Consider the following 12,111-nt stretch of genomic DNA (forward strand, 5'->3'; position numbering starts at 1 on the left):
CTCAGAGATATAGAATTAATCAACTAACCATTTATTATCAATAATCAAGCATTTATTACCATATTCAGGAAATATGCTATCATCTCAGTTTTAGACAAAGTAAGAATGCTTAAGAGCATCCTCAAAGGCAGCAAAGAGGGTGTGAGGTCCGGAGTCCAGAGGACTGATCTTCACAAGTTCAAGTCTGACATTAGATACCTACTAATGGTGTGACTCTGGCAAGTCACAACTCTTTTTGCCTCAGTTATCTCATCTGTAAAATGAGTTGTAGAAGGAAATAGCAAACCAATTTAGTATTTTTGCCAAGAAAATCCCAAATGGGGTCACAAAGAGTCAGACCCAGCCAAACAGCAACAAGGATCCTTAGGTATCTTAAGAGGAAATGTAGTATGTTAAGGAGAGAACTTGACCTTGGGAGACATGATTAAAATCCTGCTTTAGATTTTTATATACTGTATGACACTGGGCTTGTGATTCAATCTTTCCATGCCTTGAGTTTCTCATTTATAAAATGAGGGAATTGGACATGACTGCATATAATAATATATAATGATAACCAGTTTTAAATCTATGATCCAATGATATCATGCCAGAATTAGAGTGAGAACCAGGATCAGCCCTTACCTCTGCCCTTTACTACACACTTATGGATGAGTCACTTTGCTTTACTCTCTGACCCCTAGTTTTCTCATCTATAAAATGGCCATAGTAACCCTTCCAGGGTTGTTGTAAGGATCAAATGAGAAAATGTTTACAAAGCACTTTGCAAAACTAAATACTATACAAACATGAATTATTATTATTAATTATTGTTAGAATAGAGGTTGTTAATTACACATAATAGACTATTTAATCTAAGTTATAACTTTATGTAACCTAAATTTTCCCAGTCCTCACCCATGATGACTCAATGTACTAACTTGTAATATTTCCTAAAAAGTAAACACAATCAGCTTTTCTCTGATAGAATCTCAGAGTTAGAAGACCTTCAGAGGACATCTAGCTCTGACCATATCTTTTTTATTTTTTTTAGATTATTATAGCTTTTTATTTATAAAACATATGCATGGATAATTTTTCAACACTGACCCTTGCAAAACCTTCTCTTCTGAAATTTCCCCTCCTTCCTCCCACCCCCTTCCCTAGATGGCAAGTATTCCATTATATGCTAAAATATATGTTAAGTCCAATATATGTATACATATCCATATATTTATTTGCTGTACAAGAAAAATTGTATCTAGAAAGAAAAAAATAAAAACATGAGAAGGAAAACAAAACAGCAAGCCAACAACAGAAAGAGTGAAAATACTATGTTGTGGTCCACACGCAGTGGCTCTCTTTATTACTGAATGATTGAACTGGTCTGAATCAATACATTGCATTGTTGAAGAGAGCTCCGTCCATCAGAATAAACCATCATGTAGTCTTCTTGTTGCCGTGTATAATGATCTCCTGGTTCTCCTCACTTTCCTCAGCATTAGTTCCTGTAAGTCTCTCTAAGTCTCTCTGAAATCATCTGGCTGGTCATTTCTTACTGAACAATAACATTCCATAACATTCCCTCCTTTAAGATTTCTTTGGGATATAAGCCTCGTAGTGACACTGCTGGGTCAAAGGGTATGCACAGTTTGACAACTTTTTGAGCATAATTCCAAATTGCTCTCTGGAACGGTTGGATTCTTTCACAGTTCCACCAACAATATATCAGTTTCCCAGTTTCTCCACATCCCCTCCAACATTTGTCATTAACTTTTCCTGTCTGACCATATCTTAATAAAAATCCCTCTGCCACACACCCCATGAGGGGTTACTCAGCCTTTCGTTGATGGTCTCTAAGGCAAAATAATTCAGCACTTTCTAACCTGCTCCACTTCTGTATCACTCTAATGGTAAAAAGTTGTCCTTACCTTAAGCCACAAACTGCTCAGAGCTCTGTTCTATGTAACATGTAAAACATACATATTGCCTCCATGCTCTCTCTCTTCTTGGCCATCATCTCTTCCTCAGGCTAAATATTTCCCCTCTATTCCTTCCATCAATCCATGATCTTGAGGCACTTCATCTTCTTGGTTGTACTTTTCCAAAAGTTCAATAGCTTATTAAGGTTCTAAAAATGTAGCACCATGGATAGAACCCCAAACTAGTCAAAGGTAGAATACAACAGGCATCTCATTGTTCTATCCTAGGTCCATCCTTCTTTTAGTGAAGCTACTTATTTTATTTTATTTTTTGCTGGCCATAATAAAACTAATGAATTCTATAGCCCTTGTCCTGGGTCCTACCACCCTCTTAATTTAGCCTCTTATCGCATTATCTATTTTTGACAACCATGTAAAACCGTTCACATCTATTAAGTTTCCCATCCATTAAAACCACTAAAACTCCAAATTATTTTCTGCAAGAAAACCACTGTAACCACCCCTCCCACATTTAAGATACGTCATGTTGACCAACTTGTTTTGCTTTGTTTGCCAAAGCTTTATGTAATCTCGACTCTTTCTTCCTTTTGGCTCTCATTCCTAGCTTTGTGATCACTCTCTATAGGTGTTAATGTCAAGTCTAAAGTCTGGGTGGGTCCTTTTTCAAGGTGATGAAGAATATTAAATTAAGAACAGGACACTATATATCAACTGGAAAATAGCTGAACAAATTGTGGTATAGGGAATGCAATGGCATACTATTGAATTGTTTTTAAAATTGATGAAAGGAATGGTAGTTATAAACAGGTTCAGAATGAAGATACCAGAACAGAAGGATCAATTTGCATTTTAACAGCAAGGTTGTGACAAAAACAACTTTGAAGACCCTAAGATCAACACAAAGAACAGCCATCATTCCAGAGTATTGGTGATGAAAGAGGCTACCCCTTTTGCCTGGAGACCAGGAGCCTGAGTGTCCATAAAGAGACAGTTTTTTGTTTGTTTGTTTGTTTGTTTTTTCCTGGCATGTAAAAAAGGGATTCATTTGTATTGACTATGTATATTTGCTATACTTATTTTCCACCGGTGGGACTGAGAAAAAAATAATGTATTAATTTTTTAAAACAAAATAAAAAGGGACAGTTAGGTGGTGCAGTAGATAGAGCACCAGCCCTGAAGTCGGGAGGACCTGAGTTCAAATATAACCTCAAACACTTAATACTTCCTAGCTGTGTAACCCTGGACAAGTCACTCAACCCAAATTGCCTCAGGGGGAAAAAAAAACAGAAAGATTAATTTTTCATCAAAAAGGAAAAAGAAATTCAAGCCTAAATAGGCCATGGTGATGAGTTCCTGAATGGTGAGTGTGTTAGGCAGAGAGAAACTGAAGAATTGCTCCCTGGGCCAGTCAGGGAGAAGGCACTGAGAAGTAATTGGTTTAACTCCATCATCGTACCCTCAGGGGAGGTCATCTTTCCAAGTTATGTCAATCCTCTGAGGCCCACCTTCTGTAGAGGGTCTCCAGAAGCCTCACCTTGTCATGTCCTGTCAGAAATCCCAGTCATGTCTCTGAAGTTAAATTTCCGATGCCATACTCATTGCCACATTGATACAGATTTTGACAACCACATTGCCAGAGCTAGTTCACCATTTGGAAGGTTCCAAAGGAAGAGAAGTATTAGACTGATTACCCAACTGAAGGTCAACAAAGCCATGCTGATCTCATGGCTGTATGTTTTTTGAAACCTAGACTGTCTACCGGTGCCATGCTAAGAAACTTCCATTTGAATTGCTTAGGATGATTCTGGTATAATCTTATCTGGTATAAGATTATCTGGTATAATCTTATACCAGGCACTGAAGTCCTTTCTCAAACTAAATTACCCAGCATACCCAACTCTACTGCGGAGAGCACAATTCCGCTGGACTGGCCACATTATTCAAATACCAAATGTACACTTATCTCAAAAAACATTATTTTATGGAAAACTCACACAGGGCAAGAGCTCACAAGTTGGTCAGAAAAAGCAATACAAGGACATTCTCAAGATCTCTCTTAAGAATTTTAGAGAGGATTCTATGATATGGGAGACACTGGCACAGGACTGCCCAGCATAGCATGCCCTCATCGGAGAAGGTGCTGTGCTCTATGAGCAAAGCAGAATTGAAATAGCCCAAAGGAAATGCAAAGTAAACAAAATTAGAGATGGTAATTCAAATATCCATGAGCACAATTTGTGTCTGACCTATGGCAGAGCATTCAGAGCTCGTATTGTTCTGATTAGCCACAGTTGGACATGCTGTAACTTCCCTCAGACATAATGAGGATATTTTGATCCTCTTCAAAATGAAGGACAACAATCAATCAACTCACTGCCCTCTTTTGGGTCAGTCCCCCAGGATACTCTGCTTCATGGTGTCTTTCTCCTATTTCCTCCTCCTCCATGCCACATGGTATTTCCTAATCCCACCATGCCTTGTAGTGTCTCTCCACACCCTAATTTTCCTTATAGCTTACTGAGTCACTTTCAAGCATGCCCCAGTCTCCTGGAGTATTTCCTTTCTCCTAATAAATAACAAGTTCCACTAGATTACTTGCCCTTTGCATCATTAATTATTAAATCCCTTTCTATGCTCTCTCCCTCTATTTTATATTCCCTGTTCCTAGGATTTATTGAATCTCTTCATTTTGTCTTTAACATCTTCTCCAAAATAAACTACCTTTTGACAAAGACAATGGCCGCTATGAATTCTTCACATGACCGAACCCCAGATTTTGGTGCCTCCCATAATCTGGTGTCTATAACAGTCACATCAATGGGATTGGCCCAGTAGAGCAATATTGTACGACAGCTTCCTTGATATTCATCTACTGTAAAAGACAGAGGCTATATCATGATTGTGTTATATCATTTGTAATAAAAAGAGATTGATAGAAAACATAGAAAATCTGACATCAAATTATTAACTTGATTCTTTCTGTTATTCTCATTAAAACAGAATGATACTATAAACCAATATGAGATGTTAATTTTCAGAATTTTTTTATTAATATAGCTCTAGAACAGTAGAATTTTATACTTCACATTATGTGTGCCTATGAGTGATCATACAAAAAAAAAGGAAAGAAAAAAATCCATAAAAATGAGTAAAATGGTAAATATTCTGACAGTAGGCTGGTTTAAGCAGGAATATTCTAACATCTATTTCTATCTATCACATTCTGTAAGGATTTATGCTTGCCTTGTAAGATCATTTGCTGGAATTGATTTTCAATAGAGATTTAAGATGCATTCTTAAATTTCATCTGCATTAAGAATATGATAGAGAATGAAGGGGATGAGGGGACTGCAGCAACTAGAGTGGAAAAATGCAAGGAAAAGTCTGATAAATTTGGGAGAAATAAATCTCATAGCTCATCTGAAGGCCTAAGAATTGGGACTGCAGCTAAACCAAAACATGCAAATTAAAAGTATAATTCTTAATTCATTTATTTTCTGAGTTCATTATAATAACTACCATTGCTCCCTTTCCAAGTTATACTCCTCCCCCCAGTATCCTTATGTGCCAGTAAGGTGCAGCCTCATTTCACAGAAAAGAAAACAGAAATCAAAAAAGGTCTAGACCTACTCTAAACAAGAAGGAACATCATGTAATTCAGAAAGCATCGAACTGGAGGTCAGATCTGATGTAGTCAAGAGCCTTGGCTCCGTTGAATATTCATTCACTGTGTGATCTGAGGCAAGTCCTTTCAACACTCTAGCACCCAGTTTTCTCATCTAGGAAATGAATATAAGACACATCTACCATTTATTAATCAGAGTTGTTGGGAAGTTAAATGAGATGGGACTGCATAAGAGTATTTCCATAGAAGGACCAATGTTTGCCTTTTTAAGCTTCAAAAGAGTGAAAATTTCCAATCAAGTCACCTCTGAAAATAATCATCTGAAGGTCAGTGAGAGGAAGTCACTGAAAACCTTGAATTTGATTACTAGATACACAGCATCTGCTGGTGGTTTCTTTTTGGTTTATGATGAGAATCCATTTGTCCGTCATACCATTTAGGTGAAAATGATTTTTTTTGCTATTATCTTTTCAAGTCCCTGATCTCTAGTAGCGTATAGAACTTCTCCTTCCTTTTTGCATTTAACTTATGATTATTGTTAGAGGGAAAATTCCCTCCATTAATGAAGATCAGCAATTTCTTTAAACACAATAGTCTTAAAGGCAGCATGGGCCACTGATGAGGGAAGTGACTTTCTGTGACAAAGGTGGTGCTTGAAGTCAGATCTTAACTTTCAGGTGTCTTTTCATCATAAATATACATATATACCTATACATGTATACATATACATGTATGTATAATGCAGATATAATATATGTAATATGCATATATTGTGATATATATATATATGTATGTGTGTAGACATACATATATACTGTATGTGTGTGTCTTCTTGGTAGGAAAAAAAAAAGGTACTTTAGATTAAAATGAACTTAACTGATTGAAATGGCTAAGCAATCCTGTTGAGATACATCTGTCCCTTAAGTAGGTGCAATGTTTTTGGAGATGAACAATAATGAGTAGGTTTCATGGGTTAAAATCCCATTGGTTGGAATTCCGTTTCAGCACTGATCACAGTAGGCCATTAACCAATTTAGTTTCTATGATTATGACTAAAAGAGGCACCATCACTTCGGTGAAAAAGTAGGAGTAAGATTTCACACTTACAGTGGATGCTCATTGAGCATCCAGACTTCTCTGTCCCAGGTTGCTAAATCACTGAGAACCTTGGCTCTGGTCCCTTTATGTCCCTTTTAGCATAAACCCTGGAGGATGCTACCATTAGCCATCCAATTAAATATTAGACAACTTTTCTCTTAACAGCAACAACTGTATATGGAGATTGGGCAATTGATAATAACCAAGTCAGAGACCAAATAAATTAGCTACATGAAATGCTCTAATATAAAATATTAATGCAGAATCTTTGAGCTCCCTGACACTGCTAGGAAAAGAAAGAAAGGGAAAAGGAAGAGGCCACAGACAACCTTGGCATCTTCTAGCAAATTTATGATAAAATTTCACACTTTTCAATGACAAAATGGAGATGAATTGACAAGTTATTTCATTGGGCTTATATTAATAGGATGTTCCAAGTAAAAAAAGAATTCATTGGCTGCTATGACCCTTGGAAAGATAGTACCAATTTATTTCTCTTTCCTCAAAATTTTCTCTCTAAGGCAAAGCCCAGCTTGCGAGGAAACATGGTAACCTGCCACAGCATAAACTATTATGAGCAAAGGTTCTCTCAATTATGAAGTTACTGGATCCCTTTGGAATGAATGAAGCACAGAATCTGTACTGATTTCTCAGTGGAAAAGGAATGATGCAGTACACCATTAATTGGTTCTGAAGCAATAGGACTGAGACTCAGATCTTAACCCTTTTACTGTCCCCTTGTGTGACCTCTCTAGGCTTTGGTTTCTTCTCATAAAAAGTGAAAAGCTTGGTCCAGATGGTCTCTGAGAAAACTCTAAAGGCATGAATTTGTGATGACATTTATATTTTCCTTCTGTAAATTTGAGTCTCTCTAAGGGAAGGGGTGGTTTTGTATTGTATCTCTGTGTTTGGCACATAGTAGGCATTTCAAAGAACCATAGACCTAAAATGTGTATATAATTCATGGCCCATTATATCATTTGACAGAGAAGGAAACTGGGGCCTTAGAGTTTGTCATTTATTCAAGGTGATGAGGGCAATGGGTATCAATGTTAACCCAGGACTCTTCTCACTGTGCTACTCTGCCTTTTCCAAATGTTAATTATGTGAACAAAGGAATTCTGATTATATCATAGGAAATTCTTTCTTTTTGCTTCCAAAGGAGGGCAATAACTTATCTCCTTCAGTCCTCACTACCACATTCAACCTGACCTTCTTCAAAATAAACATTTTGGGGGATGGCAAATTTTTGGTTTTGCAGATCTGTGCTGTATGTGATTGGAGAAATTAAAGTCAGGATTAAGGGATAATTAGAAACTTTGTGTATCACCTTCATATTACTTAGTTGATTTCTATTATTCTTTCTCATTTATCAGGAAACATTGTTGTGGGGGATTTGCCATACACATCTGCTTGGAAAATGTACCATATATGTCTTTTGTGATAGGTTTTAAAAAGAAAAAATAAGGAGGTGATCCATTCTGCATCTGACACTCATCGTTTCTTTGAAATATATTTTCTTTATAAATGAATTATTGGGTTCCACTTTTCTTAGTGGAAATTATATGTGTAAATTATCATACGATTATAGACAATAAAATGATGATTTCAATTACATTTCAGGATTGTGGTATCAAATGTCAAGTGCCGACACAGTACTTGGCACATAGTAGGTGTCTAATAAATATTTTCCCGTCTCCCCTTTCCCATAAAATTGGACGGGGCTTTGAATTTATTATACCTCCTGATTTTACAGTACAGAAAACGGAAGCCCAGAAGGACTGAACATTTTCTCGCGATCACATAGTTAGTAGACATCTACTGTGGGATTTTTACCCAGGTCTTCCTGACCACAAATTCAATTTTCTAGTCACTAACTTTGCAGCCTCTCCAACAATTAGTCTGTTATTGGAGACTCCCCCTCTCCAGTACATCATCCAATGGAATAATAGAAGCATTCAGCATCAGGAAGCCTCACTTCCCTTTACTCCACTGGTCCACTTGTTACCAGCATGGGCAAGGTACGATGCTTCGAGAAACAGAACAGCAGAAAAGACACAAAAATCCCAAAGGGAATGAAAACAACATCCTACCTTTTCAAAAACTCCATATATTCTGTGTGCTTGATGAGACCTGTCCTCATCATTATTGTCTGAAAACATTGTCGATCAATGGCCCAGAGTTTCACATTTACAAGAGCTGGAAAAAAACACAAAACAAAATGGAGAAGATTCAATTAGCAAATTTATTCAATGAATTGCCTCTGGCAGTCAAGATTAGTTACAAGAAAGTAGGCACATGATTGGCCTTTCCTCCACATTTTGAAGCGTGCACCAGAATGCTCTACTTATTCCCCAAAATCTATGTAGTATCACAAGTGAGAAATTGTTTTTAATTGAATATGCTGACATTATTGCTCATGATGAGGAAGGGTCTATTTGATGGAGCTCCTACGGGGCAGGGGCTTAGTAATCATATGGTTCATTTCCAAAAACTGATATGAAAGGATCCACAGGGGGAAGATCAGAGGTTTCCAAGGAATATCCCATAGAACAGTAATTATACCGAAGGCTGTTAAATCACTCAGCATGAAGGATTGTCAATTGGAAAAGACAGAGAAACTCATTTTTGAGGTACAGGGGATAACATTCATATTATGAAAATAATGACTAAGCAGCCTTTTCTTCAAAAAGCTCAAGTTTTTTTTAGAAAATAAATTGCAATCTGTACCCCAAGTTATTTTTTTATGTCATTTATATGAGACACTCAGATATATCAATACTCCAGTGGATAAGTGATCTTATCACTGCGGGTATTCCTTCCGATGATGTCAACAGCAATCTGTCCTGGTTTGCTCTCTGGGTCTTTTTATAATCCTCCTCCGATGATCCTATGAGTGTGCTTGGGAGGGATGGTTTGCTTGATCACTGAAGGATGCCAGTGATATGATGAAACTGCATCTATGTGACAAGTGACTCACCTAGGGGAATCTAAGTAGATAGCATCAGAGAGAGTAGCCTAATCCAAATTTTGTGTTGGGATAACAGGAGAACCTTCTGCGGTCTTTATTATATTAAATTATTATTATTATTATTATTATATGTAATATATACATAATTATAATAATTATAACATTATATTAAATAAGGTTCCTAACTTCAGAATATAAAGAAAACACTCAATGAAGAGATAAAGATGTAGTAAACCACAAGAAGACAGATAACCCATTTCTCAGTTGGTGACAGTGTGCCAGACATATCCAGATAAATCTTCCTGTCAATAATGCTGCACTTCCACTCCACTAGATCATAGTGAGACACTCTAAATAAAAAGGTAGGAGTAGGATCAAGGAGCAAGAGACTCAATAGTCAGGGCAGGAGAAGGGTCCAGAAGTCAGTTATCAACTTCTGAAGCAGAGAGAGGACAAGCTTTTAGGTTGAGTCTTAACTAAAAGTTATGGTGGAGAATGGGCAGGGGATAAGAGGAGGGAAATCAATTTTATGCCACAGAATTTGTTTAAGTGATAGTGTTACCTGATTTGTGGCTCAAAATTACTTAATGCTTATGGGACTGGAAAATGACTTATCTCTGGTTATCTCCTTACCAGAAGGAAATGATATCCAGTGACAAATCTGGGCAAAATTTAAGAGATAGATATAGACATAGACACAGAAAGACACATTTAAACTATACATATATACTCACATACAAATGGGGACATATATGTATGTATATATATGTATGTACATGTATATATAAATTTTAGCAAACATTTATTAAGTACTATGTGTCAGGCACTGTGATAGTCACTTCATAAATAACTTGCTTTTCCCTCACAATAAGCCTTAGAGGTAAATCATGTTGTTATTCCCATTTCACAAATAATGAAATTGAGGCAGATAAAGGGCAAGTGACTTTCCTAGAATTGCCCAGTTAATATCTGAGGCCAGATTCAAATTTAGTTGTTTCTGAATTGTTCTATTTTATAACTTCTAGTTTGCGAATGGTCCATGGATGGTGCATGTGAATGGTCCAATGGAGCCATGAATCCCTTAGTGAAAATAAGTCCCATTATGGAAATATAGACCCGAGACCCTAAATATAAATGGCTGTAGGCAATTGAGTCAGTGTTTATCATCATCAAGAACTGAGTCTGTGTCTATTCTACTCTAATGGTAACAGTCTAGTCTGTATGCTAGACTCTCAAGTGCTTTGCACATAGTAGGCATTTAACAGTGGTTGTTGATGTTTTCAATAAGCGACTATGGGTTGACTTGCCCAAATTATGAAGGCTGGCTTAGCCGACTCTTTCATACCACATTAAAATGATGAGACGGAACTCACCTGCCTTCATAATTCATATCATGCCCCAGTGCTTCCTGTGAAAAATACATCCTGCTCTACAATATCATTAGTTACCCTTTCAATGTGCCATTGAAATGACTCCAAATATACCTCTTCTTCATTGGACAGATAGAGATTGTCAGATAATGACTCCGGTTTAATGGTCGTGTAAACGTCCTGATGACCTTGGGCAAGATGCCCAAACTTTGCTTTGTGTTTGGCAAATGGGGCCATGACTCAAGTCAGTATGTGATACTCACGCATAACTAATATTCACCTTGTCCCACTGTCAAATGATAGCTTTGTTGAGCCGTGACTATGGGATTTGTTTTTATAAACTATTGCTAAAAGACAAGAGGGCCATTATTTTCCTAACCGAAATGAGGAAAACACTTTAAATGAGCTTCACATTGATCTTTGATAGTAAGGGGCTAGGTCATTTTAATGGGGTAGAAGTATATACTTCAGAAATAAAATCCCTGAGACTGTACTAAAAACAAGCAAACAAACAAACAACAACAAACAAAACACATTACTGTGGCATAACATTTAAGTCGGAAGATTATTGTTTTTTATTGGTAGTCCATTTCCTTTTCACTAAATTGTATACCTAAAAATCCATGTCTTTTCTCAGGCTCAAATCATTTCATTTTTTTTCCCCTTGGTGAAAACATGTAGAAATGAACAGTGTTTTGACATCTCCAGGAAAATGTGCCTCTTAGAAGACCTTCCAGTTAAAGAAATTAGCAAGATCTCATTTATAGCACAAATAATATCTGACTGAAGGAACAAAAGTTTTATGAGGAAGAAGAAAGAGATACTGACCTGGATTCTGACCTTAAAATTCCCACTAAACAAATTCATCTGCCTTTGCTGGCTCCAGTTTCTGAGAAGTATAAAGTGGGCAGCAGTGTGGTGAACATGACAAGAGCAAACTTTATTGACTTGGAATAAAAGGACAGACTCACAAGGATAAAGTAGAGAATGTTTCCAAAGAAATGGTACTTTATTCCATTTAAATATCATGAATATATTATGTTCTGCACAAAAGATGTTAAAAACTGAGAAGATAAGGGATCTGCCAGGAGCAAGTAGAAGTCCCTTATGAACCTCTCAGGTCAC

At 36.8% G+C, this 12,111-nt stretch overlaps 1 protein-coding gene across 1 annotated transcript in view; it reads right to left on the reverse strand.

The window, feature by feature from the left end:
• The window catches only part of PRKG1 (protein kinase cGMP-dependent 1), a 1,210,064-nt gene that overhangs the window by 435,570 nt on the left and 762,383 nt on the right, over positions 1–12,111 (reverse strand). The window contains exon 4 of the mRNA XM_051982636.1: positions 8,739–8,844. Coding sequence (XP_051838596.1) covers positions 8,739–8,844 — 106 coding nt within the window. The remainder of the gene's footprint in view (positions 1–8,738; positions 8,845–12,111) is intronic.

This window comes from Antechinus flavipes, chromosome 2 (assembly GCF_016432865.1).
Source record: "Antechinus flavipes isolate AdamAnt ecotype Samford, QLD, Australia chromosome 2, AdamAnt_v2, whole genome shotgun sequence".
NCBI classification, from domain to species: domain Eukaryota; kingdom Metazoa; phylum Chordata; class Mammalia; order Dasyuromorphia; family Dasyuridae; genus Antechinus; species Antechinus flavipes.